The sequence below is a fragment of the Betta splendens genome, chromosome 5 (assembly GCF_900634795.4).
Source record: "Betta splendens chromosome 5, fBetSpl5.4, whole genome shotgun sequence".
Classification (NCBI taxonomy): Eukaryota; Metazoa; Chordata; class Actinopteri; order Anabantiformes; family Osphronemidae; genus Betta; species Betta splendens.
The window spans coordinates 1646018-1673992 of NC_040885.2; the positions used below are offsets into that span (position 1 = coordinate 1646018).

Consider the following 27975-nt stretch of genomic DNA (forward strand, 5'->3'; position numbering starts at 1 on the left):
GGGGAGGGGGCGTCTCACACTGTGAGGGGGAGGTCAGTCTGCCATGTTTTGTGGGGGAAGGGACAGAAACAGAGGGCCACGGGGGGCCCCTCTTTGGGTGTCCATGGAATGTAAGGCTGACATTCAAATAGACCAACATGCAAAACAAAAATGCACAAGGCATTTGACTCTTGTATCTTTCATTATGCAATGAATCAACAAGAATCCTATAATGCAAACACAAAAAAATCAATACATTTGTATCAGAACCCTGGCTTTCATCCTCACTGTTTATAAGTCTGTTTGATTTAAAATCCAGATTTTATCAGTGTGAAAGCAGTCAGTGCTTTCTCAACAATATGAGTCATTTCTGAAAATTTGTCACATGAGATACAGTTCTGTACCAGTAATAATAAAAACTGCTCTGCCTTCACAGCTGTCATGTTATGACTATGGCACATTAAAGTTTGTTAACTACAAATGTATAGTTATACACATACACATTACGATTGAAAATGAATATTTTGCTTCTATATTTTAGTTTAGTTTAGGCCACAGTAGAGTTGATATTTGATTTTGATCTCTATCAAGTTGCCTAGAGATTTGTAATGTCCCAGAGAAACAATATTTATACATAATATATGCTAAGGTCGAGATTTATGCTCTGTATATAAATAAAATTGTCATACAACTTCTCAAATAAATTGCAAATGCAAAGTCAATCATCAATTCTTTGACATTTGTGAGTTTTTCATTTTGACTCTGAGACAAACATATTAGGGACACGCTCTGTGTATGACAAGGCATGATTTGCATAAAGCTGCTTCGCTGCCAGCCTATAAATAAATTTTTAATTCTCGACTCTAATTATATCAGTGACTGCTGCTCATATCACCTATGGGTATTAGTGTACGTGTAGTTCCTTTACAGAACGTGTCTGACCGTTTGATGCGGCTTCCATACAAAATCAACTACATTACCCAGAAGTCACTTCGTCGTGCTACAAGCTGTCTCCCTCCGCTCTGGGAGTGTTTCCCATTTAAACAAACACGGTCCTGCTGAAGATGGCGGAGAGTTTGTAAAGGCGTAAAATAAATTGGTGTAGTCAATGAAAGCGTCGAGGCTGGTAAGTTATCCAGATTTGGCTTATTATTACGCTACAAATGAGTTTTAACGTGGATGTTGCAGTGTGTTCGAAAGCGCGAATTTGTTACCGAAGCACTTGGTGTTGGTGCTCTCCTCTTCCGAGCAGGCTGTGGTTTTTAAGCTACCGTGATACAACGAGCCACCGACACGGTGTATTTGTTACGGGATGTGTTTATTCTATTATTGGTTCCTAAAAGTGTAATAGTGTAACGTTAATAGCCCGTGATAATCCCGACTCGATACTGCGTCCCTCTAATCGCTGAGGGTGTTTCTTGGTGTTTCCATTATCCGCTAGCTACAAAGTTTACGACGCACAACCTCAGAATTGCTGGAGACGCAGTAGCCCGGTTGTTAACGCTGAACGCCGCTCGTGGCTAAAACCGCCCGTGATTCCAAAACGTTCACCTTAAACTTTGCAGTTCCGTTGTGTTGCGTTGACGTGCGCATCGCGGTTCGGTAAGTTGGAGCATTATTTTACACAGAAGCTCCGACTTGCTTCACAGTTTCAGTGCAGCGGCGGCTGCAGGAATCGCCTGTGTTCGCGGCTAACGTAGGAGCCCCGCAGTAGCCGGAGCGTGAAATAAAAGCAAAACACACTCGTGTAACCTTCCTGCTTTGTCTACTGCAGCGATAAATGTGGTAAAGTGCCTAAGTGTCTTAGACGCGTAGCCTGCACGTGTGCTGTTTATGAACACTTTGTTTGTTTCGAGAGAGAGAAAATGAACAAGTACTTATTATCTAGTGTGTGTGACGTTTAGGCGCATCAAGCCTGATTTCAGCTGATGTTTCTCTCTTTCGTGCGAGCGGCCAAACTTGATGAGAATAGCTCAGCGTGGCCGCTCGGGAGAATCCACGGCATCTGTTTATTTTCCAGGCTGCAGTGAGGCTACCGAGCGGCGATCGTGATGTTTTGTATATTAGCCCATCGCACTTTGATAAGCGATGCCTTTCACTGTCGATAAATCACCTTAATGTGCGCGAGGACGACAGACGGAGGCAGGTCAGCAGGCAGCACTGCCACAACGAGGCAGACGTGTTTCCGCGCAGCAAAGGTGGAACACACTCCACCAGGTTCACGCAGAGCCGTGGCTCGCTTTCTCGGCTCTCCACAAGGTGTATGCTGAGCAGTTTAAAGCGATAATAGGACATTCTTGAAGCATGCGCTTATGTGGAGGTAGACAATGGGAAGAGTCGTTTCACTTAGGCTAAGCTTTAGATGCCCTGTTGCTCTCGTCGCCTGGGGGCATCCCTGCCGATACTTGCAGGCATTTACAGCAAACTGCTTATTTCCATGGGCCTATTTTTGTTATCTTGCTGCATTGTCTAACCACTAAGTTGTTATGTGCTGATACATATTCTTGTTTCTTGTGATACTTTGTAACTCCCTCAGCTGTATTATCAGATTGAGTGTGGTTGATTACTTTGGGTCTGATGAAATGTGAAGTGTTTTTTGGTAGAATGGCCACTGTGGGAACCTGTTCAGCGAAATGCTTCTGCTCATATTCTTGGCAAATAGAGCCCCCTGTCCTCCATTCTCTGTCCCTTATCTGCAACTTTCTTTCTCCCTCACACAGGGTGTCAGGCTGTGTTAACAATGAATCAATCTTTGGGGGGGATTCTTTGACTGCAGATGGGGTGAAGAAGTGACTGGGATGCATGCCTCTTGCTCTTTGTCTGCTTGCCCCTGTGCTCTCAATAATTCATTAACTTATCACTTTTTCTCATGGGACTGGGAGACGTCTCTGTGTGGTGGCATAGTCTATGGGAATACAAGATCAGCTGATTGATCATTAAATGAGCGTTAAAGTGTTTAGCTAATCTCAGAAGCTTCCTTCTGATGTTTCGTCTATGTGCATTGTGCCAATAAAAAACGAGCCCAAGTAGCCTGGATGGGAGATAATACACAGATCCAAAATACTGTTGACTCAATTATAAACACTTTACAACTACACTATATATGTATATGTGATTATAGGCGTGTCTGAAAGCCCATACGGAAAAGGAAAATAGATGAGATAACAACTGCTGATTGTTCACATAATGTGATTAAATTAAAATTAATGCTGTTGTGGAAGGGCAGTGGAAAACTAAGCAGAGCTGCAAAGAAATCTTTGTTGATGACTTTGGTCTTAGTCTCAGCATGTTAACAGCAGGAAACTAAGGTAGTCATGGAAAACTTAAAAGTTTCTAACTTATATCTCCACGTCAACCTAATGTAGACTTTGAAAGGATTTAGTCCACGTCACTTCAGGCATGTCGTCAAAAGTTTCACAAAAACACCTAACATCTCAAGGTTACACAGTGGCAATGGCCGGTATTTGTGTTTAAGAGAGCATACCTTACTTAGGTGTGTTGGAGCGATAGTGCCAAACAGGTAGGTTTGCTTTTTTCTGTCTCACTCTGTGGCGCTAAATATAGAAAACTCAGCTCAACGAGACAGTTGTGTTTCCACTGCTAAAATATTTACGGCTACTTTGCCCAAACAAGTGAGAGTATGAGATTAGAGCTGCTAAAACAAGTTCCTTATCCGCTATTCAGCAGAAGCCAAAGAGCCAAATCAAGTGGTGTCATCTGACTTTGACTCTATTTCAATGCACAATTCATTCATCCTATTGGTTCTGTCTTCTTCAACTCTGAGGTAATACCCAAGTGTGAGGCTAGCTGAGCCATATGTGAACCATACACACTTCTAAAAGCTGAGGAACCAGCCTGAAGCAATCATTGCACCCAATCCCGCTTTATAACTACCAAGGATTTGGACAGTTCACTCTCTGTAGTCCTTGCTGATTGGATGAAGGCAAGAGTTTATTGGGTACGGGGGTGCCAAGAGCTTTCTCCCTCTTCCCTCCTTGCCCTTCCTCTTTAACTTCAACTCCCACTTTAACTTTCGCTCCCCCAGCTGAAGAATGCTCGTAAAATGGGTTAACCTGAACAAGCCAGTGGGAGGGTAGCTCTCTGGCCTAGATTGGTACCATTGTAAAATGTTAGCAAGACCTAGTTTGTGTTTTGTTTAGGGCCCTCTTTTATGAAAGTGCTTTGGAGGAGAAACAGCAAGGGTGAAAAAAGTTTGGTTTGTGAGATAACTGCTACCAGATGCTCTCTATGTCTGTTGTACAGCATAAAAACAAGGAGAATGGCTGTGGAAAAGAAAGTACACTGTAATTTTTGCATAAACTTCTCAACTGCTGCATGGTCACCTTCTCCCAGCTTCCAACTTAATTTGCTTTTATATGTTGTGCCACCATGAAATATGAAGGAATTTCAGGTGTGGATTTGTTTAAAAAAACTTGTTAGTTTGCTCCAGTGCAAAAAAGAAACTCTTAACTGTGACCGTGATGGATGCCAATGGTCTCCTTAAATTTTTCAAACTTGCCATCACTGTAATTAAGGAGTGTGCAGTGGTTCGTGACCTTGTTCGTGTTTCTCAGTATATCTCCAAGATAGAACTGGTGGACTTGTGTGGCAGTGGGGTGTGGCTTCGGCGTCTGTCTGGATTGACAAGCAGCTGTGGTTGGCATGTACGTTGTAAGAGGATACATGTCTATGACGACAAGGTCTCTAAAAGCACTGAAACACGCACAAGCTGAACGCTTCAGACACTGGCTCTCGGTCGCAGAGCAAAGCGTTTTGATCCTCTACAACTGCAGTTTCTACTTTATTGCAGTTGTAAGTTCAAGCAAAAGTCAAGCTGTGAATGGCTTCCACAACATTGTTTAAGGCTCCAGAGTGAGCACAGCGTAGCGGCACTGGCAAGGCATATGTCAGACAATTTATTGCTCTCCGTTTTTAAGCAACACTTATGTCTTAATTGGGCTGAAACCCCCTCCCTCTTTTTTTTCAATGAAGTGGAAAGTTTTCTGCTCACTATTCCTGCTCTCAGCTCTGTGGTGACATCACTGCTGTTTATGTGGCCTCCTTATTAAGGCAACACTCCAGTCAAAAGGTTGCTACTCTTGAGCTTAACATTGGACCCCAGAATAGCTGCGCTAACGCTTACCTCCTGCCATTGCCACATCACATTGTGGTTAGTGGTATTGCCATATTGGAAAAAGTTATCATATGGGACTGCAGTATGATTAAAATAGGTGATTAGCTTGATTAAGTTAGAGGTGCTCATTCACTTAACAACCACTATTGAGATCTATAGTATTATGATACTAGCTGGCTCAAGTTCCTACACTTGAAATTGAATTAGCACAATTTATGAGTTAGGGTTTAGGTAGCATGAAATTTATAGCTGTAGTGGCCAGGAACAGTGGGACAAACCAGAGTAAATGCTTTAATCAGCATTGGCTGATGCCTGCACTAATTAAAGCAATGTCTGCACACACTGGCAGCATTGAACACACAGATGTTACTGATAATTATTTGGATACATGTATATTATACACTATAAGTGAACGGTGAGTTAGGTTGGCATGTCTGAAGATACAGTAATGGTGTTTTTGCTACAGCCTCTCCTCCCTGTGACTAAGAGCAGGGCTCAGCTTGTCCACACAGAGCGCTCAGCGAGCTGGAGAACAGAGGGAGACCAAGTGAGGTGAGCCTTGACCAGCTCAAACTGTACATCTCCACACTTTAATATTACTATATGCATAATATATAATAGAATTGTTTAGTACAGTACATTTTAATGAGCTAATTCCCAGAACAAACAAAATTCTTTCTCCCTGAATTCCTGGGATTGTCCAGCAATTCATAGTTCCCTGCACCTACCTGCCAGTATATAAAATATAGTTAATGTAAAATCTCCCAGATCTTCTGCACAAAGGAGTTCCTTGCTTAGGATGCTCGATCATTCCTCTCAGCAGTTGCATTGGTGAGGCATTCAGTGTCCGTATGAAGTGAAGGTCTGAACTCTATGTTACATATATGCTTTGTGTGTTGGGATATAAATGTGTGTCTTTGAGAATCAAATCAAAGTTGCTCAGCAGGAATAGACAATCAGATTCTTTTATAATTCATCCCAGTGGTGCTCCTCGACCCCCACTGTTTCTTTTAGTGCTCTGACCTTGTGGTTCCTGTATCCAGACATGTGTCATTTAAACATGCTTAACAATGGCAGCTTGAGTACTGACACATACTGTACAGACAGTTTAATGAAGAGTATTTAAATGCTCTTTCTCTTTAAATAATCCATGTCTGGTTATTTAGTACTTATATTTTTAACACTGGCTAAATTGTGCTTTTAAATGCCAAGTTCAACAGCGCAACACAGTGGGAAGTAAACGAGAGTCAGTATTAATAGTTTTCTAAAAATGCATCTCTGTAAAGGGCTTAAAAAACACCCCTTCACTTGTGGAGTGTTTTTCACCTAGCGCCTCTGTCAACGCGTGATCGTGGCCAGTTGAAAGAAAGGAAAAGGAGTAGTAAGGGGAAAGACGGGAGGGGAGTGCAAGTTGTGAAACTGGCGTCAGACCCTCTTTGAGTGGAATTCTTTGCAGGGGTCAGAGTTCAGGCGCTGCAGCGTGGCACTGTGATTGGCTGAGGAAAGGTGAAATGAAAACCACAGTAAACTTTTGACCCCTGCGCAGGAGCTCTGCAGGAACGCCCAGCCCCAGCTCTGGCGTGGTGGAACAGAGCCCGCTCTCTTCCTGTGTTTACTCCACCAATCCAACAGGGACGATAGGGAAAGAAAGAGGGGGAGGGAGCACGGAGAGGGAGGAGAGAGACAGAGGCAGGGAGAGAGGGAAGGGAGAGAAAATCGTCTGAACGGCTCTGCGGTCTGAAAATGAATATCTGCTTTTTTACACAGCGAAGCGCTTACACAAGCTCACACTGTGCAAATCTTCTGGAAAGCAAATCCAAGTACAGTCTTCTATCAACGTTATGTCATTTGAAATCTTACTAAAAGTATTTACACTGCCCGATATGTCTTCACACACACATCTGTAGCTTTGATATTTGTGTGTGTGTGTGTGTGTGTGTGTGTGTGTGTGTGTGTGTGTGTGTGTGTGTGTGTGTGTGTGTGTGTGTGTGTGTGTGTGTGTGTGTGTGTGTGTGTGTGTGTGTGTGTGTGTGTGTGTGTGTGTGTGTGTTCATCAGCCAGTGCTGAGTGGCTACACAGACCCCGGTATTCTGGCTCCTTAGATAAAAGACTGTTTAGCTATTGATTAATGAACTAATTTCCATAATATTAGCATTGTTTTGATCACAGTCCCCTGCTTGTTTTTTGGTCACTGTGGTCTCTTGTACTTAGTCTTATCACCTTGCTGTATGCCAAGCTCTTGGAAAATGAAGGGGTTGTTAGAGTTCTGTGATATGCAATGGGTCAGCTAGTTTAATCTTTGCCCGCATGGGTTCTTTCCTGTTCTTTTCTGTTCTTTGTCTGTATTAATGATGGATAGTTGTAGGAGCTCACACACACACACACACACACAAAGTGGAATCTGCCATCTCTTTGTTTTCACCTTCATTTATTTTCCCTGAATTTCTACACGTTGCAGTTTGTGTGAGAAAAATGGGGAGATGCACACGCAGCCTGTTGGAGCGCTATGTGCGTTGTATGCGTGGGGGATGGGACGATGGTTTTTTTTCTAAGGGAAAACATCATCCCAGTCCTACGAAGGCAGTTTTCTCTCTGCTTTTTCACTACCTCTTAACCGTTGCTGCCAGCAATGACTGTAATGTGCACTAATTTACTTGTATAATTTTATAGATAACTGTTTCAGTTTTGTGAAGGACCTTTTTATTTAAACTGTATGTTTTGCAGTCAGTAAAAAATTGTCAGATGGTTTGTGTTTAATCTATTTATAATTTACGCTACATTTGTTTTTGTATGTAACCTTTGGGCTATATGATTTATTTATAAACTGTTCAAACAGGATTTGATGTGTCATTTAAAGTGTTAATGTTAATATGCATTAACTTGTAGGAAGGTAGGATGTTCAAATAATTGGTCTTCAGTTGTCAATGTGTTCTTGAGCTAGTTGGTTATTAGTATTTTTTTAAATTTTATATAAAATATTTATATTGAGGATAAAAACTGTGCTTTCTCGTGTTAAAAGTAAATTATGACATGGTATATCCTTAAATCATATGAAATATGTAATTTGAAAGACTAACTGCGTATAAGTGTATAGAGTATAACACATTAATTGTTATTGTAGTTGCTTCTTCTGGCTTATATTATTACAATAACAATACTGTGAATGCTGCAGACAGCATTTAAGTGAGTTTAAAACTGAAGTGAACTGAAAGTTTAGCAGGCATTTATAATATTCACATTTGGGAATTCCCCTTAATAGAGAAGGAACTTTACTAGGGCAGATGTCTTCATAATTCATTATGCTGATTTTGTAAGTATATGTGTGTGTATTATGTGCGTTCTTGCATAACCTACATAGTTCAAGACTTCTCAAATAAAGACATCGGCTGTGATTGGTGTGAGCTCACATGTATGCTGGTTGTAGGCTCAACAGGAGGTGCAAAGCTTCTTTGAAGAAAAGCAGGAAGTCATTGAGTCCTTTTGTTTCCTTTTTGCACTTGATGTCTCAGACTCTAGTGGACACCTTTTTGTTACTTTATTACCTTCCCCCTGTGATGTGTGCAAGTATGTGTTTGTGTGAGTGTCATGAATAAGGACGCTAAAACCTTCAAGTCGTTCATTTCTGCACACATTTTGTTCAGGGTTGCGTTTTAGGCTTTTGCCATGTTTTGTACAGCTCTTCAGTCCCTCTCTCTTTCTTAGGTTTGATAAGGATGGGTTCATCACATGTGTGTTATTTGTGTTATGCAGAGGTGTCTAGAGTTGTGTGCATGTTTGTCCCAGTTTATCTGATCTTTGTTTTGGGTGGGCCAGTGTTTATTGTTGGGCCTGCCATTCTTTGTCTCAGGGAGCTCAGATTGCAGGCTTTATTTCAGGCAGAACAGGAATGCCCTCCTTACTATTCTCTTCCTGAATGACTGACACTGCTGTCCTGGACTTGTTTATTACGAAAAACTTAGTTTTGATATGTATTTTGTTTTCATTTGGTTTCTGATATACAGAAATTGACTGTCTCATTCAGTATCACATTTCCACAATTATTCTCATTAGTATTATTATTATGGAATTATTGTCTTTTAAAACAAAAGGCAAGTTTGTATGTGGATCCAAAAGCCTGGTGCCCCTGTAGCTAACAGAGACAAACAGAAGTTAAACCATGAAGCTGTCTCTGCTTCAAGAACTTTGAGACAAAGGTTTAACTCTCGTGGAATATCCTTGCAAAATAAACATGCCACTGGCGTTGTTCATTCATGATGACACATGTCTGAAAGTTGAGTCATGGCGACTGGAATTCTTTCTTGTTAGATCTAAACGTTTCACTATTTACTAAAATAGCTTGATCGAGACTGATTTCAGTACCGATGATGAAGCAAAGACCACATTAATAATAATACTACTCTGTTGTTGAGTTTAGCATCCTTTTGACTAACCCACTGCCAACCATAAAAGATTCAAAATCGTTTTACTTCACTACTAAGTTGTTGATTTTAGCTACTTGATATTTTAGTCTCCAAATCAATACTTTGCCAAAGCCAATAACTGACGATACACTGTTTGCTGATCCAATCCACAAGAATTTTTTTAGCTTTAGTTTTGTCTGAGCAGCAGGTTCTTCAGCTTGCCTAAAGGTGTATTGCTCCATGTTGAAAGGGTTAGATAACTACAGTTGCTGCTACAGAGCTAGCAGTAATGGGGCGTTAAGACGAGCAGGGACAAATCCCTAGTCCAGGAATAGCTGCTATTTACTTTCAGTAAGATTATGACATAGATGTTTTTTTCTGCAATGCAATAGGGAGAAATTGAATCATGTAAAATATAATACATTTCAGTGACAGCCAGGCAAGTGCCAGTCAGGATGTTGTTTGAGCTCCATCTACTGCCAGCTACATTCAGCTGTATACAATCTCCAGCAGATGTAGCTGACATCAAGATAGCAGCCTATAAGTTGTTTGGCTTTGGAGGCTGTGGTGATTTTATGTGTTTAGTTTCTATCTTTAAATAAGGTGATCAGAAGTTTTAAACCATGTTGGAACAGCTGACAGACATTGATCTCTTCTTTTCTCTATCTCTGTGTTTAATATTTTAGCTGCCACATTAGCTCGGTAGCAGCCCTGTGTTTAGGATAGATCTGTAGTGAAGGCTTTTGCTCACACAAACAGTGGAAAGGCCTTTTAACTGCTGCCTGTGTATGTACCTGTAGTGAGCAAGGCAAAAATGTTTTCCTCTTTATACAGGTTTTTTTTAGGCATTTGTATTCAGATGCCCATAGACCATTTTTTGTAAATCACACAACATTGTAGGTGCAATATGACGAAGTTGTGTTTAGTGCCGTGTGATTGTTGTAAGATGACATTTATTAAATGGAAAAGAAAGTCTGTGACAGCTTATCTAAGGTCTGTGGTTTCATCATAGTAGCATAATGTTTGTAACCACAATGAAGACCAGGTTCTTCCAGCATTTAGGTTTGGGCTCTGTAACAAGTTCTTAGATGCAAAGAGAGTGGCTTCAAAACCCCCAAGCAAATTATTGAGTCAGTTTAATAGAGAAATAAAAAGAAAAATGGACATGGAAGTTGGTCTAGCTAAAGAAGAATTTATTTATTTTACTTTAGTGAGAATGAACTTCATTGCTTTGGGGAGAAAGTAGTAGAGCCCAGTGGACCTTCTGCACTCTGACTGTGAGAATAAAGTAATGAAAGCATGCGACTTGAGCCTGACCTATTTCTCAAAGAAGTATAAGCAATTTAGAAGCAAAAGTGTAGAACAGAGGGGCGGGAAAGATAAGACGACCAGTTACCCCAAATAATAATTTTCATCAAATAAAGCATGGCTTCTGTCTACAGAGCCAGAAAATGTGCAGTTGGAATTTTTTAGGAATTGTTTTAGTCATCTTTACAGGATATGTCTGTCCTTTTCTAAGAATGGTGTCCTTGGTGTGCAGTTTTATTCTGTCTGCTTCTAAAATCTTGGGCAGCAGCAAACACACAAGGTGTGCAAGGGAACAGCAAGGAACCAGCGTGATAAACAGAATATTTAAATAGGGTGGATGAGTTTCCAGGAAAGGGAAGTGGTGACGCAGTGGAACTGGCTGAGGGGAGGACGCAAACAGGATGCTATCTGCTGTGGCTTCCTGTGCAATTTTAGAAATCATTTTTTCCCATGAATTTCTGTGAAAGCACAACATAAAGAGATCATGGTATTTTGAAAAGAAGCACAGGAGTGGCATTAAGTCACACTAAGAACTCTTGACATTCAGGGAGCAAAACTTTAGTGACCAAATCTTTTTATTTTTCTGTTTTTAGGAGATGAGACTTTGAAGCAACTGTAGACCCTGAATGGAGCTTGACTGGGGCTTGTACTGGCCAAGGTGAGCATGTGGTGCATGTAGAAAACACACATCTGCTCATACTCGAACACTGGATGAATCATCTATAACTATTTGAGACCATTTTACTTCAGTCTCATATCACAACATCTGTCTTTTATCACCAGCTGTTGTTTGGAACATCTCTCATCCCTAAATTTTGACATAGTGTCCAGTCTGTTGAGACCTATCTGTTGTTTTGGTGGGTCTCAGTCTTCTCAGTGTTTCCTACTGGCAGTTTTCAGATTTCATGTTTAGAACATGCAACATCAGACTTTATTACTTAAACAGAAATGTACCCGTGCTATTATAATGTATAGTGATTCACTTGTGCCCACGTGCATTAAAAGCTTTTTAAGGAGAGGGTGCTTCCATTTTAAAACTAGTTTACGTTCACACTGTGTATCAATACATCCCCACATCCAGAGTGGAAACTGCACTACCCTGCAGTGCGCTCCCTTTCCTCAGGAAGGCTCTCAGCAGCCCCAGCTCCGCTGTTTATCCGTTTCAGGATGTGAGCCTGGCTGAGGGCTGATGTCATCTTTCTCCTCTGCTGCAGAGGTGAGCCTTAGGACAGAACCCAGGAAGGAAGGGAGAAAGAGAAAAGGGAGGGCAGCAGGAGTTGCAGCTAGAGTGGAAAGGGCTAGTGAGGACTGCTGAAAGGTGGACAGACCAGAAGAATGCGGTGCAGATTTATGGTGCAGTGTGTAGCAGTAGTGGTGGTGGGTGACTGGGCTTCATGTCCTAGCCTGCTGTTGCGGAAAAGGAGTTGCATAATGGGTCCCATCCGTTCTACAGTTTTCCACTCTGGAATGAGATCACTCCCTGTTTAGCGCTCATGTGTGCGTGCACACTCATAGACATAAAGTTCCAAATAGTCTTGTAGTAAGACAATTTGGTTGTACAACCACACACTACAGCTTTGTGTGTGTTTCTGGGAGGTGATAGGAAAGAGCAGTGACCTTAGACGCTGGCTATGGAGGTTTTCTCCAACATGAACTCCGGGGGGGTCAAACACAGGGCAATGCCAGAGCAAGAAAACATGGGCAGGGTCTCCATCCTAGTGCTGCTACACCCAGGGAGAGAGGGAGGAGAAGGAGGGAGGGGTTGTCTAAGGATGGTATGGAGGGGAAAATGTTGTTAATGCCTAAGACTAAAGCCTAGTATGGAGAGAACCGAGTAAAGAGAATGTGGGAGAAACATTCGTCTTACTAGTCCACGGAATATGCTGTGGAGCCTCATCTGGATTGTTTCTTGGCTCCGCAAGCCTGGCTACTGTCTGTAGCAGTTTGACAAAGAGTGACTGGTGAATATGAGCCTTGCTGGGACAGTAGCTGCTTGCATTCGTCTTTGTTACAGACAGTGTTGCAACATGCCTGAACACGTAAGTACACTAGAAATGTTTTGTGTGTGCAGTGCGTATGCGTGTTGCCACTGCTAGCAGAGTGGTATCACTGTAGCGGGCAGCCTGGCTGAACGCAGGATGACCCGTGTCCCCCGAGGCTTCAAACCACTACATCATCATCAGTCCATCCTCACAGTGGAACAGATGAGGTTTCAGTCATCAGGCACCGAGCAGGAACCAAGGTTGTTGTACTAACCGGGTAGTCCACAGTCATAAAGCTGTAGGAATGTACAATCTACGTTTCATTTAAAGCCTTAATACTGGGGGGTTTTGCGTTTCCCATCACAAATCTTTCAAGGTTTGCCTAAATGTTGCCATAAATTCTTGGGGGTCTTTTGTTGAAACTTGATGCTATTATGTATTCATTAGATTGTACCACACACGTGCGCATATACAACTACACTCTCGGCTCATTTGCACTGATCACATTGGCACCGAGTGTAAATATGACCTGTCTGTGTGCTTTCAGGTGCTGATATGTGCTGAAGATGAGTGGCGTAGGAGACAACTCATTGGAGCCACTGTGCTCTGACCGCAAACGTAAACTGTCTACATGTGACACACCGGGCTTAGGGTAAGTGCTGTAACCTTTGTTAGCTTATCAGGTAGAAATCTACTGAGTTTTGATTGTATGTAAGAATAAAAAATAAAAAAAAGGTATCAAGTCTAACACCCCCCCCCCCCCCCCCCCCCCACTCCATGTATACGTTCCTACCTTTCGTGCAGACATGTCTTTGCTTCTAAAAAAATACATCTATGGTATGTGTGTGGCCCACATACACATGTCAGAATATTTAATCTCGGCATTCCGGCAGGTGTGACAAACGTCGCAGGGAGCAGGAGAGTAAGTACATTGAGGAGTTGGCTGAGCTCATCTCTGCTAACCTCTCAAACATCGACAGCTTCAACGTCAAGCCTGACAAATGCGCCATCCTCAAGGAGACCGTGAGACAGATCCGCCAAATTAAAGAGCAAGGTACCACCATTGTGCAAATGTACACCATACATTCAGTAAGCACAGTAACATATGGAAAAATGCTATTTGAGCATGACTTGATTCAAATAGGACCCCAGCAAGTTTATTTATTTATTGCTTTGGGGAAGGCGCAGTGAATTAGGTTAGGCTGAATCTCATCAAGTACCCTGCTGTAGGACAGATGATGCCTGTGATGAAGTGATGTGTTTGGTTCAAGGCCAAGCTGCTTCAGACCACTACGCAGTTTGTACGACTGGGGGTAAATGAACACCAGTAATTGAGACTAAACCTTAGTGGTCATGGCTCAGAGCTGTCAGTTAGTGTGTGTATCTACTAAACCCCGCTTCTTGCTGTGAGACTAATACCATTGGGCTGTTTTTGGATCATTTTGCAGATTTTAATTTTTGCTTACTTAGAGCGAAGGATGTTCATTTTTGCCTGTTATATCCTGGTTAAGATTAGATTTCTTTTTAAGGTTAAGTGGGTAAGAAACAGCTGTCTACCGCTGGCCCTTGTGTTGTAGCTAGGTTGCCATAGTTACAATTAATTAATTAATTAATAGGAATGATGGAGGCCCCATTTGTTCTCTTATTTCTCTGTTGTCTTTTTAACATATCTTATTCCTCCTCCTGTTCACACATTTATCTTCTTGGCTATTTTTCAGGGGTTTATCAACATTGTTGCCGTTTTAGATTTGTTTTTATGTGCAGTTATTTCAGTTTGCATTGGACTGACTCAAATAATGACATTCTGTGGTTTCATTATTTGTCATTTTGCTTAGCGTGTCGTCTCATGACACAGTGAATGTAATATAAAGAGTGAATGGTATTTAACAAAGCATGCTGATTTAAAAATAGAAAGGCATGCTAACTATCCAGCTGTTGCTTGTGCTGGCACCTGGTGGCCAGATAAGGTACTTTATTAAATTGTAAGCATAAACAGCATGTTATAGAAACAACATAAAAGAAAATACTAAGAAAATCTGCTCTTACACAGTGATAGTTTGAAAATAACTCTTATTTTATCTATCCGACCTTAGGAAAAAGCTCTTGCAGTGATGATGATGTCCAGAAGGCAGATGTGTCCTCCACTGGTCAAGGGGTCATTGACAAAGACCATCTGGGACCACTGCTCTTGCAGGTCAGCCTGGGGACAATTACTTTGGGACAAAAGACCAACACCAATTAGCTACCATTCCATATGCTGGACCAGCATTTTGCTGTCATTGCTAACCTGTTAGATACACAGACACACATGGCTGGGCTGTTATCTAACAATAAGTAAAATAAATAACTAATATAATGTTAATTTGTATTTCTGTTCTGATGCTCCCAATAGGCTTTGGATGGTTTTCTGTTTGTGGTGAACCGAGAGGGCAGCATTGTGTTTGTGTCGGACAATGTGACCCAGTACCTGCAGTACAAACAGGAAGAGCTAATAAACACTAGTGTTTACAACATCATCCACGATGAGGACAAGGAGGTGTTTCACAAAAATCTTCCCAAGTCCAATGGTGAGACATAGATTTAGATTTTAAATAATTTAGACAAAATCAAAAACTAAACTATTGCTCGCACACACACAAACACACCACAGACCAAAATGTATTTATCTATTTCTAATTTTAACAGCACCAAATGGAGCATCATGGGGAGCGGAGGCATCTCGGCAGAAGAGCCACACATTCACCTGCCGAATGCTGGTGAACTTTGTCCATGTTCAGAACCATGGGTTGCCAGAAGAGAGGCCTGGTGGCCAGCGTTACGAGAGCATGCAGTGCTTTGCCCTCACTCAGCCACGGGCCATGATGGAGGAGGGGGAAGGTAAAAGTCATTCCGAATAATATTGTATACTGTGATGTATAGTAAATAGAAAAATGTTAAATACCATGGTTCTCCTCCAGTGGAGTTAAAAAGCCTTGTCTCTTTCTCAGATTTACAGTCATGTATGATCTGTGTGGCGCGACGCATCACTGCAGTGGAGAGGACAGAGAGGTTTAGCACCCGCCATGAGCTTTCTGGTAGGTTTCTGTATTTGGACACAAGGGGCTTATGCACAGATGATTACAAGTAGCCTAGCTCTAAATGCACTGGTTAAGGCTTAAGAACTGAATAAAAAAAAACTTGTTTAATGGAGGGCATACTGGAAAAACTTTTCTTTTTTTTTTTTTACCACGACTAGTCATGACGAATGACTAGTCATTAATATCCTATTTGTAATCTCAATTGTGTGTCACCTATTGCAGGTAAACTGATTGAAATTGAACAGCAGAACACTCTTCACACAACTATGCGCCCAGGCTGGGAGGACCTAGTGAGGCGTTGCATGCAGATGTTCCTCAATCGCAGCGACGGCCAACCCTGGTCCTATAAGCGCCACTATCAAGATGGTTTGTAGTTTTGCACCTTCTCATGTGACCATTGGGCGTTTGAGACTAAAATCGCAAGCGCACAGGGAATGTTAGCACAGTGGAAATCACTTTTAATAATTGCCTGGTATGCGACACAGGAGATGCTTTCTGTTTCTCCATGTAGTCTTTATGCTTGACACCTTCCATGGTATTAAAGATAATGTTTCTGAAACTGTAGCATATGAAAGAAAGATCTTGAGTATCTGCCCTACCCAGTGTAAACGGTGAACGATAACTCTTGCATCATGGCCTTTTCTATTGGGTTTATAGACTCAACAAATGTGGTCATGTCAACCAAACTGCAGTAAAAAAAGCTGCTAGAATGAAAAGAATATGTAAGAGTGTGAGGTTACTCATTGTTGGTGTTTTGTAGTTTCTGGGATGACACTACTAGTGATATGATTTCATCACAAGCTTTGACCATTATAGCTCATCTGCTGTATATAGACACAGTGACAGCTGTTGGTTAGCATTTTCTTGGTATGTTTGTTATATTTATAAGTGGTTCTCTTTTTTTGTTTTGGTTCAGCTCTCAATAGTGGCCACGCAGAAACCCCTCTCTATCGCTTCTCACTCGCTGATGGGACCTCAGTTACAGCCCAGACAAGAAGTGACCTGTGCAGGAATTCAAACACCAATGAAGCACACTTCTTCCTATCAACACATTTGCTACAAAGGTGCTTTAATGAAACATGTCATGAATTTGCTAAACTTAACTGATGTTTTTCTGAATTGTTCTTAAACGTTGTTTGTATTTTGCTATAGGGAGCAGAATGGTTACCGTGGAAACCAGGGAGGCAGCATGCGGCCACAAAACATGGGTGTTAACAATCCCAACCATCAGATGAACATGGTCATGAACCGAGGCTACAACATGGCTGAACAGGGCAATGTGCCACAGAGAGGAGTGCCTCCCTACTCAGGGCCCAACCGCATGAACCAAATGAATCCCATGCATCAGATGAATCAAATGAATTCTATGCATCAGATGAATAACATGGGTCAAATGAATCACATCAATCAAATTAATTCCATGCATCAGATGAACTCAATAAACCAAATGGGGCACATGAATCAGATGGGCCACCATGGCATGCATCATCAGCAGCAACAACATCAACAGATGGGTCAGTTCCATGGTGCAGGGGGGCCTGGAGGCGGAGGATATGGTATGGGAATGACCAGTCCTCCCCAGGCCAGTCCAGGGATTAATGGCCCACCACACAACGTCATAGGTTCACCCAGGGTCCGAAGAAGCCCCAAGACCAGTGCCAGCCCCTTCTCTCCCGGTGGTATGAACCAAACTTATCAGCTTAACTGAATTTAGCAGAATGACCCAGTAGCAGAAGAAAGAGTTTCTTTACACATTTCCTGTCTTTTTACTTCTGGTTCCGTTCTTTGCAGGTATGAACTCTCCTATCAGCTCCAGTCATCCTGGTAATTCAGGCAGTGGGGGAGGAGGTGCCACCTTCTCCAGCAGCTCATTGAATGCCCTCCAAGCCATTAGTGAGGGAGTTGGAAATCCAATGTCCTCACCACTTACGTCTCCTCCACCCCACAAACCTGACAATTCTCCAAGCATCAATTCCACCAACCAGACATCAGGGGTAACCTGCAAGCCAGGCCTTCCAGCCTACTCTGACTCAAAAAGCCCTGGAAGTTCACTTGGGGCTGGAGGAGACCATCTCTCCCAGCAGCACCCACACACACCCACAAGTGAATGCCCTCCTGACAAGCCTGACAGCCAGGCCAGCAGAGAGGTTGGCTCATCTGGGGGGGAACCCAATCGCCGTGTCTCTGACAGCCAGTGTCACAAGAAGCTCCTGCAGCTTCTTACTTCCCCTACAGATGAGCTGGTGCCACCTAATCACACACCAGGCTCAGGACCCAGTTCCACACCTGAGTCTAAAGATGGAACAGCAGGCGTCACCAGCCCTTCCTCCTCAACAGGAGTTTCATCCTCTACGGGTGGGAATCAGTGCACTGTGTCGTCATCTGGTGGATTGGGACATTTAGCAAATCAGTCTTTGCAGGAGAAGCACAAGATCCTGCACAAACTCCTTCAGAATGGAAACACCCCTGATGATGTGGCTCGCATCACAGCTGAGGCTACAGGAAAGAGTGGCTTGGATGCAGGGGCACCAGAGCCTGGGCCTGGAGCACCCGGAGGTGTTCAGTCAAAGCTGGAGCAGCACAGCCCTAAGAAGGAGAAACACCATGTCCTCCTTCACTACCTCCTCAATAAGGACGACTCAAAAGAAGGTGGTGACATTAAACCAAAGCTGGAGGAGCTGGAGGGAAGAGGTGCTCATGGGCCAGGGGTCAGCAGCTCTGACCCACACTGCATGGACGGCAAGGTCAAGTTGGAGCCACCTGATGAGGTAAGACTTTTGCTGGAAAGAACTACTCCTGTATGTTTAACACTCAGAACTTTTCTAATTGTTCTTGTGTGTCTGTGGTTAAGACGGAGACCCTTGAAACTATTCTCTCAAGAAACAACTCTAGTTTCTATGCTGAACCAGACTCCAGAGTTGGGAAGGAAGTGGTGAAAAAAACAGGAAATATGCCTGATAGTTTACACAGTAAGTAAATGAAACAAACGTAACTGGAGTCCCTGTTTTCACATGTATTTAAACTAGCTAAACTAACAAATTAGCTATATCACATACCAGATAATAGGTCTGAGTCTGATTTTGGACCGTTACTGCATATCAAACCTTCTCTCCCCATTTGCTGCCTGCCACTGCTGTCAACAAAGAGAAGCCATAAGGCATTTGCAACTGCAATTGTTTTTCAGATGGCGAGAGAGGCCCAATGCCTCCATTGCAGCGTGCTGCCTATCAAAGAGCCTTGTCAATGGATTCCAAGCCCATTGGAGTTGAGGGGATAGGAGGAGGTGGTCTGGCTATGAGACGGAACGCCCCTTGCCCCACATTGGTTAAACAGGAGAACATGGATGTTCCAATCCGACCTGGGACCGTGCCAAATGGTTTTCCTGGATCCATGGGTGTGTGTCCACCACGGGGAAATTCAATAAGTAAATAACTTATTTCTTTGCTTGTCCAACACTGTGTGGCGTCTCAATTTTACGTTGCTGCTATAGACAATTTCAGAGGAAATGTTGTAGGAATATATCAATTGGTATTTGTGCTGTTCAGGAGCAATGGGCAGAGGTATGGGTATGCCCCAGCGTCCACCCATGTCAGGTCCTGCAGAGTGGGGAATGCCAAGGTCCAACGCCAGCCCTTTGGGTGGACCAGGACACCCAGGCATTAACCGAGCAGGTCCGCTGGGAGGACACATGATTAACCGTTCCAACAGTGTACCTGGGAACAGGTCTATGCTGCAGCAGCAGCTCATGGACATAGGTATGCCAATGTCTCTTTCTCTTTCTCTCACATAAGAGTTTTTTGGTAGTTGGCTTGTATTAAAACATAATGTAAAGAATTAAGGTTTGAATTTATTTACAGGTACTGGCGAAGCCAATATGAGTATGAGTCCATTTGGTGGACATGGGCACCCACCTCAGTCCCCCTCCTGGCCAGACTCCATGGGAATGGAGAGACCCCAAAGTAACACGAACAGGTAAACATTTTTCCAAATAGTGAACCTAAAGTTTTGCTGAGAAGTTGACATTATTATTATTATTATTATATAGAGTCTTCTTCTAAAAATGAAAAAGTAATCATCTTCCTCATTTGTTTGTTTAGGGACCAATTCACACAACCTCTGGAAGAGCTGCTGGGGCCCTTGGTAAGCAACGAGGGTCAAAGTGATGAGCGAGCCCTTTTGGACCAGCTGGACTCTCTGCTCAACACTGCTGACGTCATTGCTCTGCAGGAAATAGACAGAGCCCTGGGCATCCCTGAAATAGTAGGCCAGGTAGAGGACACACTATAGTAACATGGTTACTTTATATACTGTTTTTTTTTTAAGGAGATTATTGAATCTAAAATCAATGTTGATATAGGTCACAACACTCGTTTGTGTGTTTGCTAAGTTTAAGTCAAATCTGAGCAAGTTAGCATTGAGGTATCTTTTTAAATGTGTAATTTTGTCCAACCTTAAATACTTTTTGTAGCCTTTTGTTGGTCATGCTTTGTCTGAGTAGTTTAATTTATAGATGTGTTGTGTGTCTATACACTGGCAGCAGCTCAACCACTAGCTTGTGTTATTATAATTTAAATATACCATGTTTACCTTATTTGTACTGCAGGCCCAAGGACCTGAAGGTCATCAGCAGGGCCCGGATCAAGGCCAAGGTCATTGCCCGCCATCAGAGCCTTTCCCAGGACCAGACTCTTCCATAGGCATGGAGCAAAAACCCATGTATGGCCAGGGCTACCCAGGACCCCCAGGCCCTCCCTCAGTGGCCATGCAACCCGGTTATGGTGGCAACGCAATGCAAGGCCAGTCTCCCAGAGGTTTTAATGCCATGATGAATCAGATGGGTCAAACAGGGGGCTTTCCTGGTATGGCAGGCATGGGGCCTATGGGCAACCCTCGGGCAAACATGATGAGACCTCGCATGGTGCCCAGTAAACCTCTTCGGCTGCAGCTACAACAGAGGCTGCAGGGCCAACAGGTAATCACACACGTGCAGATATTATTCAGGCTTATAGTGACCTTTAATGTGGTTCTAAAATAGCATTTACTTTACTTTCTGACCTGGCAGTTTATGAACCAGACTCGACAAGGCATTAAAATGGAAAATACACCTGGAGGAAACCCTTCCCTGCGTCCAGGCATGCAAGCCGGGATACAACCGAACATGCAACCTGGAATGCAGCCAACAGGCATGGGTGCTCAGGTAATTAGCTAGAGCTTCTGCAGTTGTTTGACACACTCTCTTTACTGGCAGGACTATGGTTAAGCTATTGATGTTTTGATCTCGTAGCCCGGTTTCCTGAATGCCCAGATAGCTCAGCGCAACAGGGAAATGATGATGAGGAGGCAGCGGATGATGATGATAATGCAGCAGCAACAACAACAACAACAACAACAGCAGCAGCAGCAACAACAACAACAACAACAACAACAGCAGCAGCAGCAGGGGCCAGGTGGAGCCTTCAGTCCTCCTCCTAATGTTACTGCACCAGGAAGCATGGAAACCCCAATGGGCGGCCCCCCCATGAGTCAACCTGGACCGCAGAGCTTACACTATGGAGGTAATTATGGTGAGTTTACTGAGCCACAGCAGTTTGCCTCTATCAGTTCCACCGGAATGCTGAATGACTGTTGTGTTGCTGTTATTGTACCTGCAGGTATGAACCAGCAGGGGGACCCATCATTCATGGCTCCAGTTAACAGCCCAACAGGAAACATGATGCAAGGACGAATGGCAGGTCCTCCTCAAAATACCATGATGCCAGGGATGCAGGGAAATTCCCAGGGAGGGCCCATGTACTCATCTGGAGAGATGAAGGGCTGGCCACAGGGTGGCATGCCACGCAACAAGTATGTAATAGCAGATGAATGTGATCAGTGGCTTTCACTTTAGATGATCATACTTTTTAATTTTTTTTTTTCTATCCACTTAAGTTAACCAACACTGTTTGCATGTTACTTGTGTTTTAGCTCATACCCCCAGCAACAGTTTGCCCAGCAAGGCAACCAAAGCCAGTTTGGACCCATGATGATAAACAACTCTATGGGTGGACATGGACCAGTCAGTGGAGCCGGTGCAGGGCAGATGGGCCAGATGCCCGGACAAATGCAGGGCCAGATGCCAGGGCAGATGCAAGGACAGATGCAGGGCCAGATGGGCATGAACTCCATGGTGATGGGTAGAATGCCAATGGGACCTGATCAGGTAGACAATACTTTGACATGTTGAGATTAAGCTCATGTAATAATCGTCTGATCAAAGAAGTGCTAACACCCATCTCTTCGTTAACCTCTTCCTGCAGAAGTACTGTTGAGCCTGACAGAGTTTGGAGTGGTCTGGGCAAGGATCTGCACACGCACGCAGACACAGTAGGTGTTTTCCTGCAAAGAAAACATGCTGTTCATCCTGAATTGTGGGACAGGAACAAGTGCAGCAGTGTTTTTCTGTGTGTTCACATAAAAAGACCTGGAGCTGTTTGGGCACAGCCCGGCTGCAGAATGGGACAATGGTACAACCGGCTGTGGCTGCACTTTATCTGGAGGTTTTTGTGTGGAACAAAGATTGATGCAATATTTCCTCATCATTACAGCCTTACTAGAGATTCAATGCCTTCACAACAATGGTTTTCTTTTTCTTTTCTAATTTTTATTCTTTGGATGCGCCTCATTCTTAAAGTCATTGGAAGCTATAAGCACAGTTTACTGTTATGCAGATTGGAGCAATAACTCTTGCCTTTATGCTTTAGACTGTATCTGAGCATCATTACCCCTGTTATGAGTAAACAAAAGGTACGGCAGTATTAGATTTCTGAAATGCCATTTGTGAATATCAATTGTAAATATTTTACAAAATATATGAAACATGCTTTTAAAGGCCCATTATTGCACAAAGTGTGAGACCTGGTTGTATTTTTTGTGTCCCAGAGGTCATTACCAATTTGGTTGATTCGCCTTTGTTCTGCCTTTGCAAATATTGCAGGCATGTTTTAAGTTTCCTCCTTTGTCATTTTCAGAATGCTCTATTTTTATTTCCCAAAAAGTCATGTATTTTATGTTTTAGCGAGGCACTTTTTACTTGTGACAAGGATCTGACGAGTTCAAGGTTTGAGCTTTTAATGCGCTCAGTTTTTATTTTATTAAAGGTGGTGGAAATAATTTCTCTTCAGGGCAGGAGATGACAACGCAACTTGTATTGGATTCTATGTTTACCTGCCTGCAGTAAAAATGAAGACAGGAAGACCATCCGTGGTTTAGGCCTGGATCTTTGCCCCCCATTTCTCTCTGCTGAGTGTGTTTTCATTCACTCCTCCTCCTTTTGACTGTTATTCTCAACTTGCTGAATCTACCTTTCCAACATGCACAATCCAAAGATATTTTTCCACATCTCTGTATAGTTTCTGATGATTTGTGACGATGTGTAAATTTTTTATGGCATGTTATATTCTTCTGGTGGTAAATGGGTACATATCATGGAAATAAAATAACACGAGATGGTTATGTACTGTAGGCGTGATAAGGCAGTGGCCTCCATCTGTGTCAGCGTGGGATGTTATTAGTGCAGCGAGAAGAGGACTGGAAACCGTCGATTACACAGCAGAACATTTTTAAATCCACAAAAACAAAGTCAAAGCATGTGTTGCTGTGAAAGAGTGTTACCAATGGAAGGAAATCCACTTCAAGACATATCAATATCTCTCCTACTTTTTAGGAAAAGACTTTGTTTTGTGCAGGTTTGTCACTTCAGGAGAAACGAACATTTTAGTTTGAAGTGCAAAAGGTCATTTGGTTTGTTTTTCTTCAGAGGAATGTTAAGCTGTCATTTTACATGATGTATATTACAGATGGTTTTTTCTGTCGATGTTCATATTGATGTAAATACAAATTTCTATTTAAGCACTACTGACTCTGTTTTTTTTTTTTAATTTGCTGGCTGTAAATGGTGCCTTTGGGTAATTCTGTCTGATAGCAATAATTTAGAATAGTGTTTAAGTTTGTCATTACAAATGTTCAGTACGTGGTAAAGAAATGTACAGGTGAAGGTCAGGTGTTATGAGAGCCTATGTTGCTCTGACAGTCGCCATCAACTCTCCGGCACTGTTGGGTCTGGCATATCGCACCATCCTCTTCACAAGGTCAGGTGAGTCTGCTGGCCAATTAAAAACAGTGATCCCATGGTCCTTAAAGCCCGGATTTCCAAAAAAAATTCAAAATTTCCTTTGATCGGAGCAGATAACTTTAGAACACTGAGCAGCCGTCCAGTCCTTTTTGTCATTAGCCCAGGTGAGGCGCTTCTGAACACTGTCTGTTGCTCCAGAGTGGCTTGACATAAGGGGTGTGACAGCTGAAACTCATGTCTTGCATACAGTTATCCCTATTGCTTGTCCACATTTTCTACCACATCTTTTCCTTCCCTTCGCCTTATACGAGTTTCACTTTTTTAATAAAATTAATGAAATAAATCAACTTTTTGATTATATTTTAATTTTATGACCAACACCTGTAATTGCAGATTTTATCCATTCCCTGAGTGGTCTTGATAAACAGCTGCCATGAAGCTAATAATAATTTCACATTTTAGATTTACGGTAATTTTCCTAGATCAGGTTGTTCACTGATGCTTTTTTATATTCTTGTAATGCTCAGGCCAGTTCATCACTTGCCCGTGAACTGGATCTTCACTAGATGTTTTATGTACACGTGTATTATTAACAAAATATACAGAAATTATGTAATGTAAGTTATTTCTGTAATCAAAGTTTAAATCACTGAGAGACATAAGAGAGTTGAGTCAGGATGCATTTGTTTGACTAATTATTAAATATATATAATATATATTATAGTCATGCCTGGGTCGCTTATCTTGTACCGCTTTATGCTTGCACCAGTGGTTTAATCTGAGCTCATATTCAAAAAAACTATTTGAGTAAAGTCTACAACACATGCTGAAAAACAGGAGTATGAGGACATAAAACCTCAAATACTTAAAAATTGTGTTTAACGATAAAAGAAAAATCAAATCTATCTGCAGCCTTAGCAGGTTTCAAAGATGTGAAAATAACTTCTCAGATGTGGTGGAATAAACAAGTGTGAAGTAGCATTTTGAGATCACTTGTCTACCGTGTTATGTGCCAATGTGACCACGCGGTGGCGCCGACGTCCACTAAAGCGTCACTTCCTTGCTTTTCACATTAAATCCACACCACTGGTTCTGGGCCGTGTATGGCTGCAATTCACATCAGGGCCACAGAACGGCGCTAGTTACAATTCAAGGAAGAGACTTCAGCTTTGACTAAAATAATATAATAAAAATTGTAATAAACATTTGGGTATAATAGAGACACAACAGAACCTTATGTAGGTTGTACTGAAAATGGTCTATTACCCTAAAGGAGAGTTATTATAATGCGCAGTTTTAAATTTTTCTATAACTGAAGCACTTACGAAACACTTAATAAATATAATACGTGTGATTAAAAAATTGAAAGTGGTACAATAAACATTTTATATCAACTTAAAGAAGAAACCATGAAGGAATTCGTTTCGCCGCACATTTAACATCCTGAGTATTTTAAACAATGATGTGTATATAATAACAAACCTATAACATATGACTATAGTGTGGGAATCGACTCTCTCGCTCTCTCTCTCTCTCTCTCTCTCTCTCTCTCTCTCTCTCGGAGTGTTGGCGTGATTCCCGGCCCATCTGCGGCCTGGCCCGTGGATTACTGTTTGTTAATGTTTCAATCAGCTGTGTGTTGAGGAATGTGGAGCTATTTAACCTGAACTTCCCCAGGTGTGCCGAGGCGCCGCTCAGTCTGGGCCCCGCCGCCCTCCCCTGCCCTTGGCACAAAGCTATCACACAAACACAATCACACACTGGCCACGCCGGGGCTGCAGCTGTGCGCATCGCACCGCAGGGAAATGGGAAAAACATTGCACCAGGGAGACAGAATAAATCTTATAACGAATCGCCTCAGCGAAGCGGGCTTAACCCGTGCGGTGCCGAGGGAGACTAGCAGAGTGCTGCTTGAGACGCGAGCATATTGAAACGACATATTTTGACGGATGTTTTATTAAATGACCCAGACTTTCGTTTCGTTTACAGCAGTAGAGACAAAAAGGATAACGCGTACATTGTCATAACACGATAATATGTTATTAAGCGCACATATAATAACAATAGCACACAACTAAAACCATCGAAATATATTTCTCTTTAGGTCATTCTGCATCTCTCGGATTCTACAGAGTTGACATTAATCTCATATAATCTTTGATAAACATAGGAATACATTTTCCATCAAGACGATGATGCTGCCTTCACGGTACCGTTCCCCTGGGATGTTGGTACGTGGTTCCCTATTTGCACCGTGCTTAGCTTCACGTAGATTTTACGCCATGCTTGGTTCACGTGTCCTAGTGAAGGGGTCATGTTGCTCTCGTGCATTCAGCGCATTTTCCTGCCTACTTTGTGTTTGGCAAATACATATTATCTTCGTCTAACAAATAATAAAAGGGACTTTAAACACTTCTCTAGTTTTTCCCATCTTTGGACCTGACAACTCAAAGTGAGACTTCCTCCTGTAATGTGACACTTTAATGACCCACAGAGAACAGAATTGGCAATTTAACTGGCTATGAGCCATCACGTTAACCACTAGTGTTGGTTTTATGTTACCTCAAGGACTTAACAGCTTTTTCTAGATGAAGCACTGCTGTAGAGCCTTTTAGTGACAACCACTCAACAATCCCACGTAGAACCAGGACTAGTTATAAAGGCAGCACAGCCAAATGTCAGTTTGTACCACTCCACAGCCTGTGCTGCACTATTTGAATAGAGTAAACAAGGAATAGATATGCTGCTATGCTTTACACAAAGGCAATGACACAGGTATTCATGTTTAAAAATAATTGTCTTGTTTTAATAAAAACACCCATAAAGTACATTGTAAGAAAACAATATCTTCACATAATGTGGCATTGTAATATACAATACAGTTTGTCGCTCAGGAATCTGAGAAATTTCATTTTTTTCTTTAACAAAATGTTGAATTCTCTACATGATTACATACAATACGTAAATAAAGAGCGTAACAGAATCATTAGCTTTCTTTATAAACTCTACAAGCAACAAGCGGCGCTGGTTGCACTGATCTGGTCCTGGTCCGCCGGCTAACCCAGTCTATGTCCCGGACACCGCCGGTCTTCATCTCTCAGAGCCCTCTGATGAATCGAGAGCCGTGAGTGACAGAGATCCTCCCCGCCGGAGGATGTCCACGCAACGGTATTTTTCTAGCTCTGGGAGTTTGAAACGTCCCTACACAGTTCAAGGTTTTTCACAGATGCGTCACATCAAGTAGCCTTGTTCGTTCTACGCGGCGCCCGCCGGTGCGATGCTCCACGCGCTCCTAGCGGCACATGATTCTGTCGTCCGAGCAGCCATTCTGTGGAGAGAGACAAGAGAGGGGTTTGATTAACACAACTGCGCCACAGGAACGCGAAGCCTTTTACGCGCGACACCGGCATCTTTACGCACAGGAACTGACGCGTGAAAGCGCGGCGCACGCGGCCTCGCGGCTCGGCGCGCGCCGCGCGCGACGTGCGGCGGCGTTATTTACCTCCACTGATATGCTGGCGAGCTCCGCGTTCAAAGTGGTCAGCGGTGAGCGGCCGACGCCGCCGCTCGCGTGCTGGCGGCTCTTCTCCGGCTCGTCCAGCTCTACCTGCAGGTCCCAGATGTAGTCGATCACGTGCTGCAAGATCTCCACTTTGCTGGCCTTCTTGTTGGTGGGCAGAGTGGGCACGAGCTCCTTGAGCTTGCTGTAGCAGCTGTTCATGTCCTGCAGGAAGACGCTCATCTGCTCGTCCAGCAGCGGGATCTTGCATTTGGTGATGGTCAGGCTCTGGTCGGAGAGGCAGCGCACCACGTCCTCGCCGCCGACCTTGCTCTTCAGGGCACAGGTAGATCCGACAACCTTCATCTCGATTGCTGTTGGATGTATAGTTTCCCAAAAAGGTGGTAGAGTTTTGAAGCAACGGGCCTTCCTCGAGATGATGTCAAGAGAATGTTGACAGTTTGCAACATCCACATGGGCGAACGC

At 42.9% G+C, this 27975-nt stretch overlaps 2 protein-coding genes across 6 annotated transcripts; one reads left to right on the top strand and one right to left on the bottom strand.

Moving 5' to 3' along the window:
- Window positions 1–965: 965 nt before the first annotated feature.
- On the top strand, window positions 966–23770 carry LOC114855065 (nuclear receptor coactivator 3-like). 5 transcript variants are annotated; one of them, XM_029149817.3, is made up of 24 exons: window positions 1012–1105; window positions 5580–5665; window positions 11415–11479; window positions 13351–13455; window positions 13697–13857; window positions 14897–14997; window positions 15196–15370; window positions 15489–15680; window positions 15791–15877; window positions 16103–16246; window positions 16797–16944; window positions 17033–17559; window positions 17672–18648; window positions 18732–18849; window positions 19065–19304; window positions 19426–19635; window positions 19738–19852; window positions 19978–20149; window positions 20484–20852; window positions 20943–21077; window positions 21165–21444; window positions 21532–21724; window positions 21845–22079; window positions 22177–23770. In XM_029149817.3, exons 4-24 carry the CDS (start codon window positions 13370–13372, stop codon window positions 22186–22188), a joined length of 4677 nt encoding a protein of 1558 aa, XP_029005650.1. In that variant the 5' UTR covers window positions 1012–1105; window positions 5580–5665; window positions 11415–11479; window positions 13351–13369; the 3' UTR covers window positions 22189–23770. The 5 variants fall into 5 exon arrangements, with proteins under 5 accessions (XP_029005649.1, XP_029005654.1, XP_029005651.1 ...); XM_029149816.2 differs by lacking the exon at window positions 5580–5665 and having other exon boundaries at window positions 966–1105; XM_029149821.2 differs by lacking the exon at window positions 5580–5665 and having other exon boundaries at window positions 966–1105; window positions 21165–21435.
- Window positions 23771–26768: 2998 nt separating this feature from the next.
- Window positions 26769–27966, bottom strand: id1 (inhibitor of DNA binding 1, HLH protein). The gene is made up of 2 exons (XM_029149841.3): window positions 27493–27966; window positions 26769–27318 (listed from the first exon to the last, which is right to left on the bottom strand). Exons 1-2 carry the CDS (start codon window positions 27853–27855, stop codon window positions 27283–27285), a joined length of 399 nt encoding a protein of 132 aa, XP_029005674.1. The 5' UTR covers window positions 27856–27966; the 3' UTR covers window positions 26769–27282.
- Between the last annotated feature and the right edge of the window lie 9 nt (window positions 27967–27975).